A 26,109-nucleotide genomic window follows, 5' to 3' on the forward strand; every position below is an offset into this window, starting at 1 on the left:
TTATTTTTTTTTAAGTTAGACATCAAAACACACACATTTTAAGGTACTGTTTATTTATTTATTTGTTTTTTAATATTGATATATGTGGCAGATATTTATGGAAGCCCTAAAGGGACATACATACATAAATTTTAGTCCTCCGTTTTCGGAGGAATTATCTCGTTATCACAGGAAAATGTATGTCCCGTTAGGGCTTCCGTAGATATTTGTTCGGCTACCTGCGCCATTTCTGTACAGCGTTAGGCTATTTCCTTTAGGCTACAGAGCGAGTAAAAAGGAAGCTAGTTACAGCCCAGCTACCTACCGCGCTGTTTTGCAAAAATGAAAAGAAGATACCCAACCGATAAGGTGGTCACGGACATTAGAAATTTTTTTAATGTCAAAACCAACAATGAAGAAGTTCCCGGCTTCGACGGCTCCGGCCCTCCACACACCGGCTTCGACGGCTCCCGCTCTCCACACACCGGACACGATGAGACTGAAGGCTCAAGCAACCGTGGGAACTTTTTGGAAATGTGCAGCTTCCGTGCGAAGCGAGATGCGTCATTTTGTATGATGCACCAGAAAACGACATCTCTCACAAGTCATGACACCCAAAACAAGTTCATAGAAATAGCTTCTGGAATGGTGATTAGAGGAATCATCAAAGAGACTGAGGGGAATGGTTTTTTCACTCTCATGGTTGATGAAGCTCGAAGCTTCAAATCCGAACAAATGACCGTTTGCGTTCGCTACACACATAATATGGAAATACAAGAGCGTTTCCTTGGATTTGTGGACTGCTCTGAACAGACTGATGCAGAAGCAATACATGGGCAAATTAAACGGTTCCTGGATGAACGCGGAATTTCTAAACTTCCTGTGGTTGCGCAATGTTATGACGGTGCCGCCGTTATGGCTGGGAAAGTTAACGGAGTGCAGCAGCAGATGCGCCAAGATCACCCCAACGCAGTCTATATCCACTGCATGGCACACAAGCTGAATCTGGTGTTAATTGAAGCGTGCAAAGTCAACCGAGTGGCCTCTGGTTTGTTCTGTGTCATGGAAAGCCTGTACACTTTTTTCGGTCAGCCGGGAACTCACCATGCCTTTCTACAGATGCAAAAACAGCTGGGAGTGAAAGCGGACCTATCTGCCTTGAGTGACACACGATGGGCCTGCAGGTGGCATAACTTGTCAGCTGTGAAAAACTCTTTCAAGCCCATCATGACAGTCCTTGCTGAGTTTTCTGTACCACCATACCGCAGATTTACAGAGGCTTCGGGTCTGCTTCACAGCATGGGAGGACTACAGTTCTGTGTGTGCTTGATTGGGTTCTCTCATGCCCTGCGCATCTCAGGCCCTTCAGAAAACAGACACCACACTTGCTCAGGTTTCCAGTGTTCTACAGGCCACCATACAGGGGCTTGAAGAAATGAGAAACAACTGGGAGGGGATGTGGAAGGAGGTACTCACTTTCTGTGAGTCTAGTGACATTTCTGTCACAGAAGAGGAGCCCCGACACAAGCGCCCTGCACTAATGCCAGTTACGTTAACCTCTGCACTTGTGGGGAGCACGCTGGGGCAAAGGGAGCCCGAATCCCCTGGTCCAGAGAGCCCCAAAGACAGATGGGCTAAACACCTCTTTTATCCGGTCATCGATACGCTTGTTGGAGCATGTAACAAACGGTTCGGAAGCAATGCAAATTGCAAAAAGTGTAGATGCTGTCTTAAAGTGTGATGCTGATGGTGCCTCAGGATTGATTAAGCAGTATTCTTCCACCCTCTCCATCAATGCGGATCTTGCTCACGCCGAAATGGTCATGGTAAAAATGAGCGTGATGCGTGATGTAACTCTAGAAAATCTCAGAGCCGCTGCTTTGACCGGATTTTACCCAAACTTCACCAAAGTGCTTAAGTTGGCACTCTCGCTTCCAGTGGGGACAGCGACATGTGAACGGTCCTTCTCAGCAATGCGCCGGGTCAGGAACTGGATGAGAACAACAATGGGCCAGGAGAGACTTTCCTCTCTTTCACTGCTCTACATCGAGAGCGACATAACCAAGAGGATTCAACCTGAGGAGATTGTTGATTGCTACGACGCAAAATCCCCGCAACGGATGCTGCTCCATTAAGGTAGGAAATTACTTAATTAATTAATATGGGCTACTACAGTATAATGAGTATTAATCTGTGTAAAGAATGAATGAATTATTCTGCTGCGCCATCTCAGTTTGACGACATCAGCAATAATATCAGTCTAGCCTACAGTATATGAAATATTATTGTAATTTTGAGTGTAATGTTTTTTTTTTAGTTTTTTTTTTAGCTTCCCCATTCCCGATGCCTTAGCGCCGCCTATGGTGCTATCCATTTTTTTTTAATCTCTTTCTCCCCATCATCATCATCATCATCATCATCACCATTTTTTTTATTTTTTTATTTTTATTTTTTTTTTTTGGACTTCATTAAGAGGTAACATACACTGATAACATCAACATCAACACATCTCCTAGTAAGTCTCATTTATCAGACAAAAATACCATAATAGATTTCAATATCTTTGTCATTGTACATATACAACAAATTGAACGTGACATTCTTAGTGCAAAGTTCAAGCGTGTAAAAATCAGCAAAATAAATAAATAAATACAAAGTAGAAAAATTGCAATAAGGGACAGTACAGACATTGCAGAAAGACTCACACACAGGGGAATCCACTAGTGCTGCGCGGTATACACGGTATGATGGTAGAAACGATATAAATTGAGCCATGGTAGAGATTTGTGCTCTACCGTGGTATCTTATCGATCACGGAATTGCGAACGGAATCGCGGAATTAGCCAAATAAAACGGAATCTATTTTTAACTCGGAATTTGACATAATAACAACCGCACCGGCACCGCACGAGCCAAAAGGCAGAGAAACTTTCGAGGCTACAGCAGCGCACTGACATAGATTGTGAAACAAAGCGAAGAGGTGCCACTCTGCTGTAGTTTCACTGGCTAACAGCAGCACACTGGCTTAGCTTGTCTATTTAGAGAAGAGGTATCACTTCGGCTTATTTTTCATATTCAATCTGTGTTATCACAGGCATACTCCTGCTCATTCATTGGTAGTTGAATTGTTAGGTCTGTTTGATAAGTAATTTGCATTTTTAAAACAAATAATAATTTAACATATTGTTAAATTATTGGAGTCAAGCTTACTGGTAAACATCTACTCCTGCAAGATAATTTATTATGTTCTACAACTCATAATACTACATACCGAGTGTTTGAGCAACGTATCTCCTCTGTGCTACAAAAGATCCGTCGTAACCCCCCAAAGTCCTCTAGTCCAAAATTTTGCACTTTGGAGTAGAGGAACCAAAGTTCAGTGTTTATGTTTGCAGCTAATTTTAAATATTAAACCAAATGTTCTGTGACACTTTTTGCACAAGAGAACTGTTTACAATATTCACTTTATTTTTGTGAGAATTTTTGTACTTCTAAATCTGTACCTCTCTTGTTCTTTGGACAATAAATGCTCAAAAAATTAGATTATATCTTTGTTTTTTTTGTTGTTGTTATTGTTTTTTAAATCAATTTAGGGTCTAAAAGGGTCTAAAAAACCCATTTAGAAACACTTCCATGATAAGTTTTACACTGCAACATTTATACCGGGATATATACCGTTACCTTGAGGGATGCAATTTATACCGTGATATGAATTTTTGGTCATATCGCCCAGCACTAGAATCCACCTTATTTGAGAGGATAAAGGATAGGCTAAAATAAGCCTTTGGCTTCCGTCTATTCCTGTTTCGGCCTTTCATTTGTTATTTATTAAACATGTATATTTATTTTATTTGATAGTCATTAGTCAAATCTCACTTAATGTGCTAGTATGGACTCTGTATCCCTGTTGCTATTTTTGGCCGAAATAAACTTCAAACTTATTTTTCTGTTTGTCCTTTTTTGGTTTGTCTAAGGAGAAAGGACAGACAGCGGGTTCAGGTTTTTGTTTTTGTTTTTTTTAATATGATAAGACACACTGCACTCTGTAGGAATCTGAGAAGGTTTGGGTGCCGGTGAGCTGTAGCGGCGTGTACCTTTTAGAAAATCTGCTCGACAACCAGCAGGACAGTAAAAGTTGGAAGCCCTTATGTCCCTTTTTTTTTTCCTCATGAATGCAGCATGTTACTGTACTGACACGGTCCGTACTGCGGCTGCGCGGGCCACTCCCGGAAGCGACATGGTTGTTGTTGTTGTGATATCCGCTAGTTGTCATCTGTCAAACGGCGGCAGGTTTACCTCCAACAGGGCGGAAATTAACCACAGATTTTCAGACACGGTTCGCGGTTAGAATCAATATGAAATGTGAGATTTAATGAAACTGTTTTCCGTCGCGGCTGAGAGATAAACGTCTTTGATTCGGCTGACGTCGCCCTGCTAGCTGGCTAACTTGGACAAGTTAGTCGGTTATGGATTGCACGGCTCTGGAGCACGACGCCGTCAAATTTGCCAAAACGGCTGTGACCTACGACCAGAATGGGAAGTACAACGAGGCCGTGTTTTATTACAAGGTAGGTGAGCGGAGACTTTCCCCGACAGGTGCGAACAGCGACCTGTTAGCGTTAGCAGCCACGGCTAGCTCAGACACAACTAAGTTGACATTTCGCTTTCTCTGGTGCTCATCTCTCACCACCTGCCGTGTGCTTTCGCTTTATGGCTTGCTGAGACACACACACACACACACACACACACACACACACCCCTTGCTCAAGTACAACTGCCTTGCTGAAGTTTGACTTAACCCTTATCAGTGTTTAAAGACTCTTACTACCTGATTAACATCATTGGATTTTCATAATCCAATCCAATCCAAATTTATTTATAAAGCACACTTAAAACAACCAGGTTGATCAAAGTGCTGTACATATAGTCCAGTCATTTTATGAAACCTAGGACAAATTGCAAGAGAAGCAAACTCAACTGATTTTGTATCCTCAGTTTGTCCTGAATGAGGGGAAAAAAAGTCCCAAGGAATCCCATTGGTGGAAAGTTTTGAAAATCACCTATTTATGACCACATATTTATAGTATAGTAACCTTGAATTAAAAGGTTACTACATAACAGTGAATTAAAAGGTTACTGTATATATAGTAACCTTTTAATTTACTGTTTAAATGTCTGTTCTGGCATTTATTCCTGATATTCCTTATTAGCGCATATCAAATCAGATAATGTGTAACATGCATGTGTAAACAGAATAATTCAAAGAACTTGTAATTGACTTTTTTTCTTGTCTTTGTGTGTGCAATCAACTTGTGAATTTTTATAGTGATATCTGAAAGTAAAATTTTGAACCCCTGTCCCCTGTGTGTTAAAAACAGTGTTTTTTGGTAATATGTGGTCATAAATAGGTGATTTTCAAAACTTTCCACCAATGGGATTTCCTGGGACTTTTTTCCCCTCACTCAGGACAAACTGAGGATACAAAATCAGTTGAGTTTGCTTCTCTTGCAATTTGTCCTAGGTTGACCCCAATTTTGGCCTAAAATTACTGGACTAATAGGGATAAAAGACATCAGAACATAGAAGAAACATAAAATCATAAAAAGAAAACGTAGATACATAAAAATGTAAAAAAAAAAACATAAAACATACAAAGTGTAAAAACATAAAACAAAAAGTATAAAAACATAAAACATAAAAACATAAAACAAAACATAAAAATAGAACAACCATTCATAAAACTAACATGATCATATGTTTGCAATGTCCTATACACATCGGTGTTTCTTTGGGATCAGTTTGATCTTTTGGCTTTTATTTTTTTTTTAGCTGTATTAACGTATAAGACACACACACACACACACACACACACACACACACACAAAGTATGTAGTTACAGTAAGGCAAGAAAATGTAACTTTTAGGGATGGGATGAGATGCCTATCTTCCGATATGTATTGCGATTTTTTTTTATTATTATACTTTATTGTGATTCTTGTGTTTTGAATCCTCCTCTAGTTTGTGTGTGTAAAGTTTGATGAGGCTGTGATTCTCCTAGAGGTCACTACAGGTCATTTTCCAGTTTGACAAAATGCTCTGCCTGCAGTGAAATGGCTGCTATGGGGGCCAACATCATCACACAGGAATCAATGTGGCTCATTGAATCCACAAGAGTCTCAGCTTTCCAGTCAAAGCCAACTGATGCAGCTCCAAGACTGTTTAGGCCCCAGTCTGCACACACACACCATTTTACAACAGGCCACAAGAACACATGTGGACTGCAGGCTTCGTGGCCCAAACTGCATGGGATTAGTAGAAGGTGGGCGTGTCTGCAAAGGGGAGAGCCGTGGCTGCCCAGAGAACCCATTTTCATTCACACATCTGGAGGTCAGAGGTCAAGGGATGGCCTTACATAAATTTAACCCAACTTGGAGTGATATTTAATCCCCTCGTCGACTTGCATGATACCAGCGGATTCCTAAGGTGGTCTAGTTTCATATGATACCAATTTGATTCATTCTGTAATAAAAAAAAAGAGATAAAAAATGTATCAGGATACTTAGGAGAATGTTTTTTTCTTCCCCACCTCTGTTAACCTGTTACCTCCCTCCTTGGATTGTAAAGGCTCTGCTTCCTCTGGGATTCTCTGTTGCAGGAAGCAGCCCAGGCCCTTATCTATGCCGGCATGGCAGGGTCCAAACTGGAGGGAATCCAGGACAAAGTGAACGAATACCTGGACCGGGTCCAGGCCCTCCACAATGCAGGTGAGTTCACCTTACACCGCACACAAACAGGATCCAGTGTGATATTTCAGTTTTCCTGTATTCAGCCGGCGTGGCTGTCCAGAGAGACTGACGGTGATTGAGCAGAACGGGGGTAACGTTTCAGTGTCTCGCTCAAAGATAAGTCTACAAAGACAGGACACACTCTGGGGATCAAACCTGTGTTTTGAGATGGCCTCTCTGGTGGCTAGGCTGTCCTGCCACTCCTTGGCGGCTTCCTCGCTTCATATAACCGAACATGTGCAATAAGCTGACTTCCCGTGAAACTGAATTCAAAGTGAAAATAACTTGTTTACATCCACAATGCACTATTGTACACTGCACTATGCTTATTTTACTTTTTTAAAATTTACTTTCTTATTTTACTTTATTTTGCACTATTTTATCTATTGAAATATACTTATTTTTATCTTATTGTATTTAAATGTTAACATTCTAAACACACCAGCAGGAGGAGCATTTTGAATTTCGTTGTATGCTTTTGTATGCTTTTGTTTACAATGACAGTAAAGGCTTCTGATTCTGATTCTGATATGTATTCAGTAAAATTCATTCCCAGCTGCTATGTATAAACAAACACGATCTAATACTGTTGGCCACTGTAGATTAATTGGAGAGTGTGTTTTCCCTATCCAGATTCTTCCAGCTTCTCACTCCAAACTTTGCTCCACCAGTGGCTCTCAAAAACATTTGGATATTTCTCTCACAGTTTGGGATGATGGCACTGTAAGCATGAGCCCAGATGATAATTTCAGGGCGTCTTTCTAATGTTTCCGGCACCTCGGAGGCCTCTGCCACTGTGTAAATGTTGGGAAACTCCTGGAGACATGCGAAACATTCTCCTCCGTTCTGCCTTGGTGAGGTTTTAATGATCAGCAGGCGAAGGCGATGTTGAGGCCTTGTTATTGAACGAGCTTTAGGAAATACTGTGTCTGCCTCCTGACTCATTTCTTCCATGACTTGTGGGACAGCTCTCCTCATACGAGCTGTGTGTGTGTGTGCTAGAGAGAGAGTGGGTGTGTATGCATGCGACCACATACAGCATGGCCGTGTGTTTGTCAGGGCAGCCAGTGGGTGTGTCTCCCAGTGAACTAGGTGTGGTAATGCACTTTACTGTAGGCTGACGTGCTGCTGGTTTCCTGTGAAATGGAAAGTAAACGCTGCTGTAAACAGACGGCGAAGGAAACTTTTTCATTTGCTTTCACCGAGAGGGGAAAACAAAAGGTGTTGAATAGACTCTTTTGCAATCGTGCGTTGATTTTTGTGAGTGTTGTTGGTATCCCTCCTTTCACAAAAGTAAAAATAAAAAGAAACCTATAAAGCAAGGCAAATGTGTCTACAATGAAAATCGATCCACCCAGAATAATCAACAGAACCGAGTTGCTGTTGTCAAAGAATTTTCAATTTATTTTGTTCTGCATATCCAAATAAAAGCCAATCACAAAATCAGTATCACCTCCACAGCTACACATGGCCCTGCATCAGGTTATTCTTACTTTTACATTTGTAGTGCAGACTGTTTGACTATCTGGTATTTGTTTGGTCCTGACTCGATCTATGTCTCCTCCAGAGAGCATGTCAAAGTGTCCATGAGCAAGACACTGAATCCCTAACCAGTGTGAGGCGTACACTATAACACACTTTGAAAATTGCCATAGAAATGAAGTTTACTGTAGAACACACACTTAAGCAGCGTTGCATACAGATTTATTCGAGTATCCCCAGTTGGCTTGGTTGGTTTATTAGAGTTTATTCTATGGTTATGGTTTATTCTTAGCCGATACAGTAGGGATGGGAAAAACAATTAATTCACATAAGTATCGTGTTTATATCGTGATTAAAGGGCAGATATTGGCGTCACATGAAACTAGATTTACAATAACAGACTGAGGAAGTGGGCAGACTTTGGCACCATGGGGGCAAGACAAGTTTTGTAATTGTTGGTGAAGAAGAATCCATGAGGCAAAATGATTAATACAAAGTCAAAAGTCAAGTCATATTTATGAATCCAATTTTGAATGAGTATTGAGAAATCACAGTGAACAGTGGCATTCGGAGCAGTCTTGTATTAAAGAATTTAACTGGCTCATGTAAACAGAGGCGTTCAGGTTCTTCCTCACTGCTTGAAGATGTGATCTCACAGTTACGGGAAAGCCTGGATCACATCGATTCTGCCAGCAAGCAAAGCAACTTCTGAACCTTGGCTTGACCTTTGCCCCCAGTCCAGGCGCAGAGGAGCGACCCGCTGAAGTCCCGGCAGCAGGTGGACCTGGAGCGCGCCCACTTCCTGGTCACCCAGGCCTTCGACGAAGATGAGAAGGGGAACGACGACGAGGCCATTGAGCTGTACATGCAGGCTGTGGAGCTGTGCATCAAGACGGTAGGACCCAGTCTCTCTCTCCCCCTCGTTCTCTGGCTTGGGGGCATCACCTCTGTGTCACACTGACTAACATTCACTTCATCTTTCCTCCCACGCCTCACACTCACGTCCACGCCGGTTTCTCGTTCTGTTTCCCAACAGTCCAATGAGACGTCGGACCAGGCGCTTCAGGCCAAGCTGAAGCAGCTCGCTCGTCAGGCCTTGGATCGGTGAGTGTTTCTGAGTGTTTGCACCTGGGTGAGCTAAATAAACCTGTTTTCAGTTGTGCTAGTGTCTCTTCTCCAGCTTCCTAATTTGTAAATGGAAATGTATTTGTGTGTTTACAAAAAAAACGCTATAAAGAAAAACTGATAGACTGCAGCCGTGCATGACTGTTATTTGTAGGAGAAGCTGTAGGCTCATTTATGCGTTGGTTATGAGTGATCAAGTAAGAGAGTTGTTTTTTTTTTTAAATCAGATTTTAGTGGTTTGGGTATGATTGATATTTTTGGTCATTCATTATTTGGACCTCAGTGACATCGGTGCATACCTGTTCCCCAGCGTCCACATCTTTCCATTGACCAAGGAAAATGAATCCTTTCAAAACAAGTGCTGATTTTTTTTTTTTTTTTTTTTTTTTTTCAGTTCAGTTCAACTCAACTTGCTTCTTTCCTGAATTAAAAAAATTGCTTATGAGCTTCATCCCTTTTGTTGCAAATAAGAAAAAGAAAAAAAATATATTTTTTAAAATTCCTTTAGTTGTGACATCATGGAGATGTATTTTTTCCTGAAGTTATGATTTCTCTGTTGCCAAACCTCCTACATTGAAATAAACTCCTGTCTCTCTACTGTATTACGTTTTTTCAGGGCAGAGGGCCTGAAAGATTCTCAGTCCAAATTGACTCCAGCCCAGCCTCAGGACAGGACGGGGTCTTCTGGGACCAAACCCAGCGGCGGTGGCACTCCTGGAGGTCCGGTCCGTCAGTTCTTCCCCCTCGGGCCGGACTTCAGCCTCCATGACCGACCGCAGCCTCAACCGGTCCGGGCGGTCCAGTCCAGCGAGCCTCAGGGCCAGCGCTACACCTCTGAGGAGATCGAGGTGCTCAGGTGTGTTGTTCAAAAATCAATTTGATAGTTTCTATTTAGTCACAAATCGCGTAGTTGTGGGTTAAGTTCATCGCGCCCACCGTCACACCTCCTTTGGCCAGTCGGTGTGAAAAGCTAATCTGTGCGTCCTTGACTCATGACCAGTTTCACGCAAATCTGTTCCTGCTAGCAAACAAACAGACAGCCAAACAGAAGGGATGGGGTGAAAACATAACCACCCCTCCAGCTGTGTTGGAGGAACCTCTGTATGGCCTTGTTTTTTTCTATATTATAAGCCAAGGTATTAATAAGTTTTACCAAATAATCCATCTCTTTGTCATCTGCAGGAGTACGTCCACAATCAACGGCATAGCGTATGTTCCCTTCATGAGTGTGGACCTGAAGGAGAGGTTTGCCTTTCCTGTCCCTTTCTCGTGAGTTTCTTCCTGTTGTTTGATATTTTTATACATTTCCGGTTCAATAATACAAAGTTTAACGTAATTTCTAATGAAAGTCAAATTAGGATAAGTGCTGCTGAGATATAGAATAGCGATAGATTGGTGTCATATTGGTATCGGCACATGTTGACTGATATGCACTGATATAATAATGTTTGTAGCAGGCAGTATTACAGCTCAAGTAAAGATACTGGTGTTATATGAAAGTAGACCTAAGAAGACCTAAGGAATCCATTGATTGTCATTGGCAGTTTTGTGCACACAGTACAAATGCGTGTGTGTGTGTTACTTATTTTCACCTGTTGTAAAATGGTGTGTGTGTGCAGACTGGGGCCTAAACAGTCTTGGAGCTGCATCAGTTGGCTTTGACTGGAAAGCTGAGACTCTTGTGGATTCAAGGAGCCACATTTGATTCCTGTGTGATGATGTTGGCCCCCATAGCAGCCATTTCACTGCAGGCAGAGCATTTAAAATGTATTGTTTATTTAAATGATCAAAAGTTGACTGATATTGAACAGTCAGTCAATAGTTGATGTAACTATTTGTTCATTCTGTATTTTCTCGGGGCTCAGTGTCTGTCCGTCTGATCGCAGTGTGCTGAACCCTCTGTGACCCGCTCTGTTGTTGTTGACTCTCCTGATCAGGGACAAAACAGGGAAGCTGGCGCTGTCGCCCAAGCAGAAAGCGATCTTCTCCCGCTGGGTGAGGCCAGACGAGATCTGCAATAACCCCACCATGATCCTGTCTGTGTCCAGCTTCAGCATCAAACAGGTGCGACCAGCAGAGTCTAACCAGCCACCGAATCTTTCAGCTGTGTCGTCTCTGTCAGTTTTGTAGCGGTGGTGCTTTGACGTTAGTTTGAGAGTTTTTTTTTTCACTCCGTTGTGCGGTTTAACACCTCAGCTGACGTTACTTGGAAATCAGTCAGGTGTTTTTTTCCGTTAGGTTTGTTCTCTTATGTTTTTTAGTGGAAGACTGGGCATCTTGATATGTTAAGAGTTTATAGTAATGGCAAATCATTATTAGAAAAGAGTTTTTTTTTTTTTTTTTTTAAATAATTAGAAACATACATGTGGAGGTGTACATTTATATTTTTTGCCAGCAGATGGCAGCACTTCACCACAGATAACCCCAACCCGGCACTGCAAATCTACTCTGCCAGCCATCAGGTCAACATATTTAGAGTGAAAGTCAAGTCAAACAAAGTCAAGATAATTAGAGTTAAACTTCTGGATTTTATTGGCCACAGTGGCCAATTTTTCTGCCCTGACATCTTGCATCACAGTAGCCCCCCCTAATTATTACCAATTATTACCATCAGCTATATTACCTGGGATTACACCAAATACATGGATGACAAATATAATTAAGATGCAAGCATAAAATGTTTTTTTGGTAAAAATGAGTTGCAGATGTAAAACTCAACCTGATCAATCTGATGACATGATCTTTTCTTTGCTTTTCACTCAGTTTGTTATTTCTCTGTGCATTAGTTGATGATTAGTTGTTGACCTGTATTTCTGTGCATGCAGTCCTGTGTTTTTTTTAGTTTTTTTTTTATATATATATGGTCGTGTCCTCCTAACTCGTATCCCTGCCATGTACAGAGGACTAACAGCAGTTTTATTTGACTTTGACATGTATGACCGATGTGATTGTCTCTCGGCGTTCAGACCGTGGTGTCCGACTGTTCCTTCGTGGCGTCTCTAGCCATTAGCGCGGCCTACGAGAGGCGCTACAACAAGAAACTTATCACCAGGTATGCAGCCGCAAGAGTTTGATGTGATGATTGATGGCTGATGTAGGCCTTCTTAGACTGACGTATCAGCAAACAGATAGATGTATCCAAAACTCAGCAGCCGCAGCATCTGGACCATTCAACCCGACAGACTTAGATTATGTGTGTGTACCTTTGTGTTTGTGTGTGTGTGTGTGTATGTGTGTGTGTGTGTGTGTGTGTGTCGCAGCATCATCTACCCTCAGAACAGACGAGGCGAGCCGGAGTACAACCCGTGTGGGAAGTACATGGTCAAACTTCACATCAACGGAGTACCGAGGAAGGTAAAAGACAAATCAGCCGACTCACACACTTAAACATGTCAGATATTGAAAGTGATGGATTCTTGTAGGGCTTTCCAGAGACGGTGCGTCACATTGGCGCCTCCTCATTTGCATAAAGTTAAGGTCTAGGCTACTTGATGCAAATTTAAGGGCATCCACCTCCGACTCGCTGCCTCTGGAAACTCATGAGAAACGTTAAAATGAACCATTGTCGATCTAAAATGAAAACAGATTCAGCAACTGCATGTTTTTTTTTTTTTTTCACCTCAGATATTTTAATTTCAGTGAATTAGACAGACAGATAGATCAAACTTTATTCATCGCTAAAGGGAAATTCAAATATCCAGTAGCTCATCAAAACATAAAAACAACAACCACACTTCCACTCAGACAGCAATACACATTGGTATTGAAATAGACACGGGATAAAATAAGTTAAAATAAGTGCAGAATATTAATATTAAAAAAAAAAAAAAAAAATCATAATGTAAAAGAAAGTTTCCAAAAGAGGTGTTGTAGGAGGGTGTGCAGCCTGGAAAAAAACATAGCTACGCTTTGACTGGAAGTCTGAAAAGATGGAGGAGAAAATAATAATAGCAGATTCTGGATTTCCCCTTTGAAAGAAATCCGGGAAAATATTTTAAAGAGGCTCAGATTTGGGCCATCATTACTCGTTACTCAGTGTGTATTTGTGTCTTATTTCAGTTCATTTCAAAATGCAGAGTAAAAATTCTCTTCTCAGATTCAGATCTTCTTCCGTTCAGTATGGGATGTAGGAATTTATTTTAAAAGGCATTTTTGAGTTTTTAAATTGTACTGGAACTGGTTGAATTGCCAACCTGACTCCGCCCCCCTGCACAGGTGATCATAGACGACTACCTGCCGGTGGATCGCAACGGAGAGCTGCTGTGCTCGTACTCCAGCAACAGGAACGAGCTGTGGGTCTCCCTCATAGAGAAGGCCTACATGAAGGTGATGGGAGGCTACGACTTCCCCGGCTCCAACTCGGTAGGTGGGAAGAGAGAGAGAGAGAGAGAGAGAGAGAGAGAGAGAGAGAGAGAGAGAGAGAGAGAGAGGAGAGAGAGAGAGAGAGAGAGAGAGAGAGAGAGAGAGAGAGAGAGAGAGAGAGAGAGAGAGAGAGAGAGAGAGAGAGAGAGAGAGAGAGAGAGAGAGAGAGAGAGAGAGAGAGAGAGAGAGAGAGAGAGAGAGAGATGTGTTTATTCAGGTTTTGTGTTCATTGTAAGTGACGTTTTGAGAAGATGAAAAATGTTCAAATATGAAGGAAGTGCAGGACAAAATGCTTCAGTCAGTATGAGAGGAGATGTGGCTGTTGAGTGACAATTTTGGGAATCCCAACCCGGATACATGAAGATGCCTCCCACATGATTATAATGTCTTTATCCACACATCACAAAATCCACCTCAAGTGAGTGTAATAATTGCACAAAATTTGGTAAAGTGTGGAAAATATTTTTTTCCCCTGATACACGTTTGACTCGTGACGTGCACTGCAGATGTGAACACGTGGGCTTTAAATACATTGTGACACTATTTGTAGTTTACGGTTTAATATTCAGCTGCAGAGCGATTTGGTGACGCCACAGTCAGTGCACATCAAACTGTCAAACTATCAGTCTGTTTTCTTCCCTTTTAGTCTGAAACTAAGTAGAAACATAGTTCTGCTCTCCTTGTTTTACACGGTGTGTGTGTGTGTGTGTGTGTGTTTTGCAGAACATTGATCTGCACGCGCTCACCGGGTGGATCCCTGAACGCATCGCCATGCACTCAGACAATCAGTCATTCAGCAAGGACGACACCTTCCGCATGCTCTACCAGAGGTGACACACACACACCCACACACACACACACACACACACACACACACAGACACACACACATTACTAGGAGTCATTCACCTTTAAAATACTATATCATCTCTCTCTCTCTCTCTCTCTTTCTCTTTTCCAGGTTTCACAGGGGTGATGTCCTCATCACCACGGCAACAGGCGTGATGACAGAGGAGGAAGGGGAGCGGTGGGGTTTGGTGCCAACGCACGCCTACGCCGTCCTTGACATCAGGGAGCACAAGGTGAGCGAGCCAGGCTGGCAGTGACTTCATCGGCTCTCTGAAAGAGAGAGGGCTGTGTGGTTCAGTGCGGCTGCAGCGAATGATCACTGCCATTTTCAGGCAATAAACTGATTACATACCATCATGTAATTCATGAAGTATCAAATTTAATGCCACTTCAGCGCCTGTTGATGCCCAGCTGTCGTCTTTTGCTGCACTATAGTACCGCTTGTTTGGAGGCCAAAACTGAAAAATGCAACAAAATGCATTTGCACATCCTTAGCCTGTTGTCAGCATGCTGATGTTTTTTACAGGTAAGCAGCATACAAGGCAAAAACATGTTGACAGCTTGATATTTCCATACAGTTTGGAGCTGTCCGACCACTTTGCCCAAACTGAATCCTTTAAGGTGACCCGTGAGCGGCAGCTGACAGATATACAGGGTGTCCTAAAGTCTCTTTACAATTTAACAAATTTATTATAAAAGCAAATGAATAGACAAATCTGTGGAAGTTATTACAAAATGAGGAGTAGATATTGAAGTTTTTTTTTTTTTGCCTCATTTAATGCACCTCTATATGGGCACCATTAGTTGCACAAAGCACATCAAGGCGGTACTCTTTAATGTCTTGTCATGTTGGCTGTAGCAGAGCCTCATCAATGGTGGCAAAGGCATCAGTGATCTTTTGCTTCAGGTCGTTGACGTCCCGTATCTTTGTTCCATACTCCATATCTTTAACATAAAAACGTCCAGTGGAGGGAGATCTGGTGAACGAGGTGGCCAGGGAATTGGGCCGTCCCTTCCAATCCACCGGTCTGTGGTTGGAGTAGCCATTTTTTAGGGGTTTATTTAACATGAACCTATTTCATCAGCAGGGTACCTGAAATACACAAATGCAATGTGATTGAAAGACTTTGATAACCACTGAGTACATAGAACAAATCTGATTAACATATCTCATCAATTGCTTTTGTAATAGATTTTTTTTAAATTGTAAAGAGACTTTGTGGACACCCTGTAAGCCACTGAGTGAGTCCTTGAAAATGAAAATTATTTCTTTAAAGGAATACTCCAACGTTTTGGGCAAAATATCCTTTTTCCGACATACCCAGACTGTGACAAAGATGCTCAGTGCCATTTTCACCTCTGTACGTCCAGTGGTTTGGTTCCTATGGGTAACATTTTGTGTTAGCTTAGCTTAAAGACTTGAAGTCTATAGGAGTCGTTAGCCTGGCTCCGTCAAAGTGGAAAAATAAACCTTATTGCATCTCCAAAGCTGTCTTACTTACACAGTGTATCAGGAAGTACACGTGATACATACATATGTTTGCCGGTTGTGTCTGTCTTAAGAAGATGCTCATGCCAGAAGGGACCTGCAAAACACCAAGAGGGAAAAAAAGGATATTTCTGTGCTACCGCAGTCTCTCGGTAGCAGATAAATCTTTTAAAATCCTCTTCACTATGCACTGCAGGCAATCCTACACTCTGACCTATTTGAAGGAATGCATACTATACGTAGCAGCCTGAGTGTGTGTTTTATATGTGCATGTTTAAGACAAAAAAGTGTTTAATAAAGTAATGATCTAGTTTTTTATTTTCCACACACACAGCTGTCTGATACACCTTTTTCTCTGAGTGACAACCACAGGCTCTTGTCAGTTTTAAATGACAGGCGATATTATTATTGTTTCCAAATATTTTTAAATAATTGTGCCATTCTAGCAGTGTGGAAAAAAAACACACCAGCCACCGCCGAGATGCTGTTTTATTTAGGCGGTGGCTGTTAAATCAGTTTGCTTCATTTTGACAGGTAAACACATCATCTGGAGGTCTAATTTTATCTGTAGGAAACCGGTGGAAGTGGCTGGTTAAAAAAATCAGTTGTTTTCCGTCTGTGCTCACTGAGTTTGTGTGTGTGTGTGTGTGTGTGTGTGTGTGTCTTGCAGGGGATGCGTTTCCTGCAGCTGAAGAACCCGTGGAGTCACCTGAGATGGAAAGGCCGCTTCAGCGAGCGCGACGAGAAGAACTGGACCCCCGAACTCCTCAAATACCTCAACTTTGACCCAAAGACGGCGCAGAAGTTTGACAACGGTATTCGCACTCTTTCCCCAAATCCCAGTTGTGACGTCAGAGTTCAGTTTTCATCACACAGGAAACAGATTTGCAACAGGATATATTACAGGCATCACCTTACACTCAGAGAATCACACCTTTGGTACATCAGATATGTGATTAGTAACCTGTACTACTGTCATGAAGTCTAGTTTTTATTTGCTGTTGGATATTATGATCAATATTATCATTCACATTCATATAAAGATTATTTTATGTCACTTTTTGTTTCTTAAATTAACATCTTGACTGACTGATATCGCCGAGTGCAGTTATTATTTATCATGTTGCTCTGCAGGTGTTTTCTGGATCGTGTGGGAGGATTTGTGTCAGTACTACGACGTCATCTACCTGAGCTGGAACCCCGGCCTGTTCAGAGAATCCTCCTGCATCCACAGGTTTGTGTGTGTGTCTGTGTGTCTGTGTGTTTTAAAAAATATGTTTAATAATTTTCAAAACCAAATATCATTAGTCTCGAGGCGTGCTGTTCTGGATTTTTTCTGCTCTTCTCCTTCACTCTTTTTTACACCCTGTAGTAGTTTATGTGTATTGTATATTGTATATAGTAGTTTATTGTATTTGTATATTTATTTATGCATTTTAGCCTGTTTTCCCGCTTTGTCTATCCTTTTATTTTCTGAATTGTTTCCCTTTTGATACCTTACCTTTCATTTCAGTTTTTCTCACTTCTAACCATGTCCTCTCTTTTAGTATTTTATTATTATATCTTGCGCCTTCGTCCGGCCTGTTACTCATGTCTGACTTGGAAACTGTTTCATATGAAAGAAGCTGCTCGATACTCATTTTCTGTAGTGTCTTGTAAACCCTTGCGGGCAGGGCATCTTTTGATGCATGACACTTGAAAAATAAATTACTACTACCACTAGTAGTACTGTAGTAGACAGACATGCTCCGAACTGTGTGTCTGCCTCTTTGCCGCCTGCAGCAGCTGGGATGGGAAGCAGGGCCCGGTGAAGGACGTGTACAGCCTGGCCAACAACCCACAGTACAAACTGGAGGTGCAGTGTCCAGCAGGGGGCGCTGCGGTCTGGGTGCTGCTCACCAGACACATCACTGACAAGGTGGGCGTTCACAAGGGCGATGACGTTGCGCGATATGCACGGTGTCTTTGACCAAATACCTCATAGGGCAGATGACCGAGCAGGTAAAAAAAAAACAAATACTAACAGCTACAACAGGCTAATAATAGGTGGTGTAAGTTCATTATGTCCTGAGTAAATTCCTGTACATTTTTCTTTTTAAGGACAAAATTAAGAAAACAATTGTTTTACCTTTCCTTTGACAGTTTCGGCGTGAATCTTCCGCCTTCATCAGAAGCGTCACCAGAATGTCGGGTGGTGACGTGCCTTATCAGCTGGTGTATGTTAATTTTGTCCTTAAAAAGAAAAATCTACGGGAACAGTCTAATAAGTTCAGAGCATTTCATTTCTGCTGTAATGCAGACTTTAAAACCGGGAGAAGACATCACAATATTACAAGATCTGAAATCCCAGACGACATCGTGTTTCATACCATGATATCTGATAAATATGGATAATGACCCAGCCCTCGAAATAACCCTAATTTTTTGTATGTTTCTGCATTTTTCGTGGTTTGGCTGATGCATAACATTTCATCGACACTGTCACTCAGCAGTCATCAGTTTTGTTTTTTGTTTTTTTTGTTTGTTTGTTTTAACCTTTTCCCTTTTTGTCTATCAATGTCAAGTTTTTTTTTTTTTTTTTTTTTTTTTTTTTTTTGTCAAGATCAGTATTAATCAGGGCCTAACAAGGACAAAATATGATAAGTTTAGCTGTTTAAAGCCTCCCATCTGTCCCAAAACAACGCGTAGAGATTGGTTGCACCACAGCTATGTAGAGTTAAGCACAGTATTTTGTATTATTGTCCTTTACTATTACCAGATCTTAACATTGATAAGTTTTGTAAAATAGTCTTGTCGAATAGTTTGGATGTTATCAGAAGTGCCTTGATAAGTGTGGATTTGCACATTATTGGAGTCCGACTGTCCCTTCAAACTGTATTTCAGGTGTGGAGAAATTAAGTCTAGATGGATATGAGCTAGTTGACGGTCATATTGCTCGGTCACTATCGGTGCGCATGTTTCAAAACACTGACCAAAGTCTTCCAATCCAGTTTAGAGACTGTGGCTTGACCAAAACACGTGTAGTTTTAAATTAAAAAATAAATTTCAGCGGGCCTGTGGAGACCCAGGGTTTGATCCTGGCTCTTATCTGGTGGTACTCTGACACCTCAGGCTTATCTAATCCTAACACCTCAGTCTAATCCAGTGATTTTTGCTCTATTTGTTTGCCCAGGATGACTTTGCTCAAAACAGGGAGTTCATCACACTTGTTGTTTACAAGACGGATGGAAAGAAAGTTTATTACCCAGGTAAGTTTTTTTTATTTTTTTCTCCGTCTTGATAAACGATTAAGCTGTAACAGTGTGATCCGTCAGTCCCTTGGCAAACACACGCTGGTGGGAGCTCTCTCTCTCTCTCTGGCACTGAAGCTTTACCCAAGGTGAAATTTATCCTGCCGGGTTTTAATGGCAGCGCTGGCATTTAAAGGGACAGTTCACCTCCAAATGAAAATTCAGTGATTGTCTCAGTGTCATTTAAAACTCCTCTGAGGCTTTATGGGAGCGCCAAACACAGAAAATCAGCGCCCACAGTTCCATCTCAGTCTTTGCTGAGACTGTCGAAGTTAATGGAGTCACTTTTTACAGCTCAGATTTCTCCAAACAACTGCGAGTGCAGCATAACCAGTGAAACACTTTGGATCCAAGTTGTTTAAGACTCAGATAGACAGGCAACCTTTTGGGCTGCCTGTCTGTCCTGTCTGTATGGAAACCAGCATAAAGTCATTTTAAAGGATGTTGGGCCACTGCAAGATGCCATGAAAAAAGATACAGTACATCTTGAAATGGATTTTATAAATGTCCAAACCAGGTGTTAACAAGTCATAACCTGCATGGTGATTTTACTTATTTATTTAAATTTCCATGCCTTGTTTGAGAACTGTTGAATTTTCACGCCTCGGCTCACTTTGCCGGCTGTTTGCGGGAGCTTTAACCTTGTCATCGGCAAATTTTTATTTCATACCAGCAGAATTTATGCCCTTAAATTGGACTAAATTCTATATAATCTAGTTTTGGTGCAGCAGGAGATGAACTTTGAGGTCATTTTCCTCAGCATCTTCACTTTGCCACTTTGCTCTTTCAAGTAGCGGTAAATGATAAAGTTTGCCAACCAAACTGTGTAAAAAAAAAAAGGAAAAAAAGACAAAAAAAAAAAGGGAAATCATATCCTCGTAAAAGCATTAATTTATGCTTTTGGCCCGAAGAGACCCCGACCTCTCTTAATGTCCACCGCTGTGGTGCCACGCAGGACGATGTACTCCAAATTTATGCAAGACTAAATGGCTGCAGTCTGTTATTCACCCACTTCTCCTTTTGACCGCTAATCCCACACATGCACAGTCACTCACCTGCATGTGCGCACACACACACACACACACACACACACACACACACACACACACACACACACACACACACAGAGGCTCTGGCGGACTTTGCGAGGTACTTGTTCTTTTGCTTTGTGTATCTTGTTTGTTCCTTTGTTTTATCTAAAGCACACTGTTTGTTAAAAGCATTGTGTAACCATACTGCCCCCCTCACCCTCACCCTCCCACCCCCCTAAACACACACAGCGGACCCTCCCCCCTACATCGACGGCATCCGCATCAACAGCCCGCACTACCTGACCAAGATGCGGCTGACCAGCGCGGGAACACACACCTTCACTCTGGTGGTTTCCCAGTACGAGAAGCAGAACACCATCAACTACACACTGAGGGTGAGGCCGGCTTCCACTGCACACACACACACACACACACACGCACTTGTTGATGTGTACACACACTCACTGAGTATGACTGCAATTAGTGAGTATTAGCAAATTACAATTATTGCTTGGATTAATCAGTTAATCCTTAGTCTGACCAGCACCCAAGAAAAACCTGAAGTGTTAATTCTATAAAGATATGAAAAGTAATAATTAACTTAGAGAAGTTTTGGTATTTTTACTTGATAAATACCTTAATCAGTCACTCTAATCAGTTTTCTGTCAGTCAGCTAATTGATAAAGTTAGTGTAGAGTCACATTTGGAGTCTATTTTGGAAGTGAGAGAAAAGTGCAGATGCAAAATAAGTTCTTGACAGTAAAAAAAAAAAAAAAAGAAAACTGGAGGTGAAGGTTTTTGAAAGTGGAAAAGTTTGAAGGAAAAATGTTTTTGAAAGCAAAAAAAAAAAAAAGGTGCTGTTTCACCTTCAGATTCTTACACTTTCGCTTTTCTTTTTTTCATTTAGTCGAGTCTTTATTATTTATTAACTCAAGTCTCACGAACAAATTTGAATGAAAGACGGCAATTTGAAGAGAAAACTGTCTGAGGCTGTCAGGTGAGAAAGACAAAGGGAAGATGGATGAAAGTCCAGAGATGTCAGAGCAGCGAGAGAGATCCAAGCTCGTCTGAATGTCTGATGTCCCTTGTTGTGTGTGTGTGTGTGCGTGTGTGTGTGTGTGTGTGTGATGTGTGTTTGTGCACGCACATAAAAGAGTCCAAACTCCTCCTACTGTACTTGTGAGCTCAACTTTTAGTTCAGGACCCACTGAAGATGGTTTGATCTTTTGACACCTTTCAGTGTTTAAATTTCTAAATAACGCTGATTAACATTGTTTGTTTTGCTTCATATTTGAATGACTTTATCCAATTTAATGAGAAAAAGTGGGTAAACATGAAATTAACATGATGATAAGTTTTCACAGTCCTGAACACATTTTGGACCCACTTGTGTTTCTCTATTTGACCCCAGGCTGTTTTGGCTGTTAAATAAAAAATAATAAGAAGAAATATCAACATTTTACACACATTTATTTCAGTTGTTTTGGACACTGAGGAACTATAACATGTCATTTATAATCATCAAAAATCTTCCCTCGGCTTTAAGAGCCTAACCTAACATAACTACACCTGTAGTAGTGTAAGAAACACAGAGAGTTAATGTGACATTTGTGTGTTTGTGTGTGTGTGTGTGTACGGGTGTGTTTTATTTAAAGGGCTATTTAGGTCATCAACAAGAAACAAAGTACCTGACTGAAAAACTGGAGCCACAGTTTTTATCAGAATAATTTTCAGGAGGTTTTAGTTGATGATAAAAAAACATAAATTTGCAGGAAGCAGGAGGGTTAAAGGAGAGCCTCCCTCTTTTCGTAAACACAGTTACTGATGATGCACTTTGCATTTATGGCTCCGTGCGCTCGTCTGGTGCTAATCGTAGACGAGGTGACGCCACATCCAGAAATTTCTAGCAGCTCCAGTGGAGTTTGGCATCAGAAAATGTTTGAGCGATCGGAAACATCGTCAGGTTTTGGTGTCGGTCCCTCACAATCAAAGAGCGAGGCCTTCTTCTTTTCTAGAGCCGCCGTTCTGCACGAGTACGCAACAAACATGCAGGGAGAAATCGCTCGTAGACCAGGATGCAGTGCAGTCATAGTCCTCTGGGTGTCTGTATGAAGTTTCTGGAAGACAAACAGAGTTGTAGAAGAAAAGAGGATGACACAAACTCCAGCAAAAGGTCGTGTACGTCCGTTATCGACTGATCATGTAAAATCAAGTTTAACCCTCCTGTTATGTTCACATTTTTGAACATCCTTTATGTTTGGAGTCAATTTGACCCCTGCAGTTTAAACTTCCACAAAATTATTAGAACTAAAATTGTTACCAAAGTTTATGTGTCAGGTACTTTATGTTTCTTTGTTGATTACCTAAATAGCCCTTTAAATAAAACATAACTCCCCACCACCCCCACTTATACATCCAGTATTCCTATTACGCGACAATGGAAAAATATTCAAATCACCATAAAATCTCACTGATTGATCTAAAATTGGAAAGAAATATTAATTTTTGGTGTTTTAATGGCTTTATATTATTTCTAAGTACAGATTTTTGTTATTTATAAGCGATGCGTTACAAAGTGTGTACAGGACATTGAAAACATCATGTCAATTTCATGTTTACCCGGTAGAGCCCATTACATTAGGAACACTCATTAAATATGAAGCAAAAAAAAATATGTTAATCATTTATTTAGAGATGTTAAACATTGGCTGGGGTCAAATTGACCCCAAACATAATAGGAGGGTTAAATAATCAGACTCTTTCTGTGCCTGTATGAAACACACCGCTACATGTGGGGTCTTCAAGCTAAAAAGCCGTGAAGACCTCATCACCTCTGTTTGACGTCGAGGGTAAATTTCTGAATTTCAACCGGGAAAGACTTAGACGAAAATAAACGACAGACTTGCTGAGCGAGAAACTGCATTTATGAAGCAAATGAGAATCAGCGCAAAAGGCAGAGCAGAGCCATTGGAAAGGGGCAGATGATGATGATGATGATGATGATGACGATGCTGAGTCAGCTCTGAAGGAACAAAGCGGCACAGCGAGGTGAGTGGGAGTCGGACGATCTGATTGGATCTCAGAGATGTGAGCAGAAAGACGGAAGAGCCTTGAAAGGAACAGAGGGAGGATTCCGAGCGAAGCCGTGGGAAACCGGGGCAGATGGTGACGGGAAGAGGAGAGCCCGAGCAGGACAGAGCTGTTCTCCTGCCTGAACCTGCGTTTGAAACGACGCTGACGTAGGCGAACTTGTAAAGTGTCTAAAGTGTCCAGACGGAATAAAAAAAATAAAATAAGAAACCAGACGTACAGTCTCCGGGAAGTTCAAACTGGATCGACCAGCTCTCTTTCTTTTACACGGATTAATATTAGCTCTCCCTCCTCTGCTCTTCTTTCTCCTCTCCCTCTTGTCTTGTTTCTTCTCCCTCCTCTTGTCTTTTTATTTTTTCCTCTCCTCCTGTTCTTTAGCTCTTCTCTCTCCTGTTTTCCTGTCCTCCTTTCTCTCCTCCACTCCCCTATAATCTGAAATTCACCTCTCACTTTCATCCAAAACGTAGAGCTTTGGGAAACCAGTTTTGGGAGCAGTGGGACTTTGTGTGTTCTTGTGTTTATGTGTGTGTGTGTATATGTGTGTGTATGTGTGTGTGTGCGTTCGCCCCATGAATGCACATACACTCATGGGACCCAAATACATACATCTTTTTTTACTTATTTATGTTTCATGCACTCCTCTTGGACTCCTCCTCTCGCTGCCAAAACAGCATGCACCCTGATGTCTGTGTGTGTGAGAGTGTGTGTGTGTGTGTGTGTGTGTGTGCGTACATAACAGCAACACGGCTGCCAGATCCCCTGCGAGTTCCCCGTCGGCCAAGCTGACAGTGAAAGTGATCTCTCAGCACGGATCAGCGTTTCTCTTTGAGAGTAATCCTGAAAATAAGCGACGTGACTCTTGGAGTTCATCAAAGAGCTCCCACCGCAGATCAAAGCCAGAAGCAGGAAACATCATTTTCTCTCCCTGATATTTTTCCACCCCAGATATCTAACATCTATATTTCATGTGTGAGTGTTGATGAATAAATGAGCAGCTTCGCTCCGAAGTGAGAGCTCCACCATTTGGAGACGCGTCGCGCTGAGAGGAGACTTGTGAAATGGCTGTTAGCCCGAAACTAAAACAAACAAATGTGCCTTTTAAAGAGCAGTCACTCACCTAAAGGGGCGATCCGTGAGATTTTACGGCACCACAGCACAAAATGACCGGAATATATCAATATTAGTGACTTGACAATTGCTTGGTCACAAATCTCACAAAGCTTTAGAAATCTTATTCACGGGACAAATGGTAATTGATTTGAATTTGGGTGTTAGAAATGATGGATTAGGGGTTTATTGATAGTTCTATCTCACAATATGATTCTGTGTCTGATGTGGGGTTAAACAGTGTGATACAACCACAGTGCAGTTTAATAGTTAAGTCACTTTATTTAAAACCAACCAGCAGTTGGCCAAAGTGCTTCAGACAGTAACAAACAGCAAAAAGAAGTAAAAAAAAAAAAAAAAAAAGTTGCAAATAAAACAAACAAAACAAGACAGAAAATGATACGCAGGGGAAAAAAACAAAATGACTGTAAAGGCAGAAAGACAATAATAAAACATGTTGACATACCTACAAACCCCTTGAAAAGAAAGGGGGGAAAATATCTACTGAGAAAAATGTGGAAATTGACTATAAAGAAATAGAAAACAATAGATGAAAGTCTGTCTGCAGAAATATATTTGTTTTTGAGTGGCAGCGGCTCGGTGGAAGGTGAACAATTTAAAAATGTCATCATTACAAAGTGGAAAATAATATAGTTTGTTGGAGAGCTGGTGAAATATCACTTGTCTTTTTTCTGCCCCGTCGTAGTTGTTGTCAGATTTATATTATGTTGTCAGATATATTTTGTTCTGTATTGTCTCGTCCTCATGACAGATGGTCCAGAGTCAAGTTTTTTTTTGTTTTGTTTTGTTTTGTTTTTTCTGCAGGTGTACTCGGGATGCAAGTTCACTTTCTCCAAGATCCCGACGCCCTTCACTCACACCAAAAGGGTACGTCCCCCACTGATATTGACCTAATATTGATTGAAGTCTTTCTCTCTCTCTCTCTCTCTCTGTCTCTCTCTCTCTCTCTCTTTCTCTCACTCACTCACTCACTCACTCACTCAGACACACACACACACACACACACACACACACACACACACACACACACCCCAAAATCATTTAAGCTTATGCCCCCCCCACTGAGTCGGGCTGAGAGCTGATCCCGGCGGGCCGCCTCGCCTGGTCGAACCCTAAACTTATTATTCACCAACTACCAGACCAAACACACACACACACACACACACACACACACACACACACACACCACACACCACACACCAAAACGTTCAGCATCATGAGCTCAGCCTATACATAATTAGAAATAGAAACAACTATTTAATTGCAACCTTTGACGGCACCGTCTGCATATTTTGTTTAGCAAATTTATTATCATTCCCTGAGTGAAAAACCCTTCCAGACACGACTCTGGCTGTGAACTCACTCAAATTCACTGAAATTGTATACTGCCCCTGTCAGTTCAGGAAGGATATATTATGGCCGTCTGAAGGCTAAATCTAAGTAAATACAAAATCTAGATAAATACTAAATCTAGATAAATACTTATCTAAATAAATACTA

General features: G+C 41.4%; 1 protein-coding gene across 1 annotated transcript in view; it reads left to right on the plus strand.

Annotated features, from left to right (window-relative positions):
- Window positions 1–4,215: 4,215 nt before the first annotated feature.
- capn7 (calpain 7) overlaps window positions 4,216–26,109 on the plus strand; it is a 28,817-nt gene continuing 6,923 nt past the window's right edge. The window contains exons 1-18 of the mRNA XM_030072495.1: window positions 4,216–4,547; window positions 6,635–6,743; window positions 8,984–9,141; window positions 9,283–9,350; window positions 9,988–10,227; window positions 10,554–10,640; window positions 11,309–11,435; window positions 12,338–12,423; window positions 12,632–12,725; window positions 13,587–13,733; window positions 14,457–14,563; window positions 14,694–14,814; window positions 16,741–16,885; window positions 17,205–17,304; window positions 17,853–17,988; window positions 19,243–19,318; window positions 20,641–20,786; window positions 25,414–25,476. Coding sequence (XP_029928355.1) covers window positions 4,446–4,547; window positions 6,635–6,743; window positions 8,984–9,141; window positions 9,283–9,350; window positions 9,988–10,227; window positions 10,554–10,640; window positions 11,309–11,435; window positions 12,338–12,423; window positions 12,632–12,725; window positions 13,587–13,733; window positions 14,457–14,563; window positions 14,694–14,814; window positions 16,741–16,885; window positions 17,205–17,304; window positions 17,853–17,988; window positions 19,243–19,318; window positions 20,641–20,786; window positions 25,414–25,476 — 2,112 coding nt within the window. The 5' untranslated portion in view covers window positions 4,216–4,445. The remainder of the gene's footprint in view (window positions 4,548–6,634; window positions 6,744–8,983; window positions 9,142–9,282; window positions 9,351–9,987; window positions 10,228–10,553; window positions 10,641–11,308; window positions 11,436–12,337; window positions 12,424–12,631; window positions 12,726–13,586; window positions 13,734–14,456; window positions 14,564–14,693; window positions 14,815–16,740; window positions 16,886–17,204; window positions 17,305–17,852; window positions 17,989–19,242; window positions 19,319–20,640; window positions 20,787–25,413; window positions 25,477–26,109) is intronic.

Source organism: Myripristis murdjan, chromosome 16 (genome assembly GCF_902150065.1).
Source record: "Myripristis murdjan chromosome 16, fMyrMur1.1, whole genome shotgun sequence".
NCBI lineage: Eukaryota > Metazoa > Chordata > Actinopteri > Holocentriformes > Holocentridae > Myripristis > Myripristis murdjan.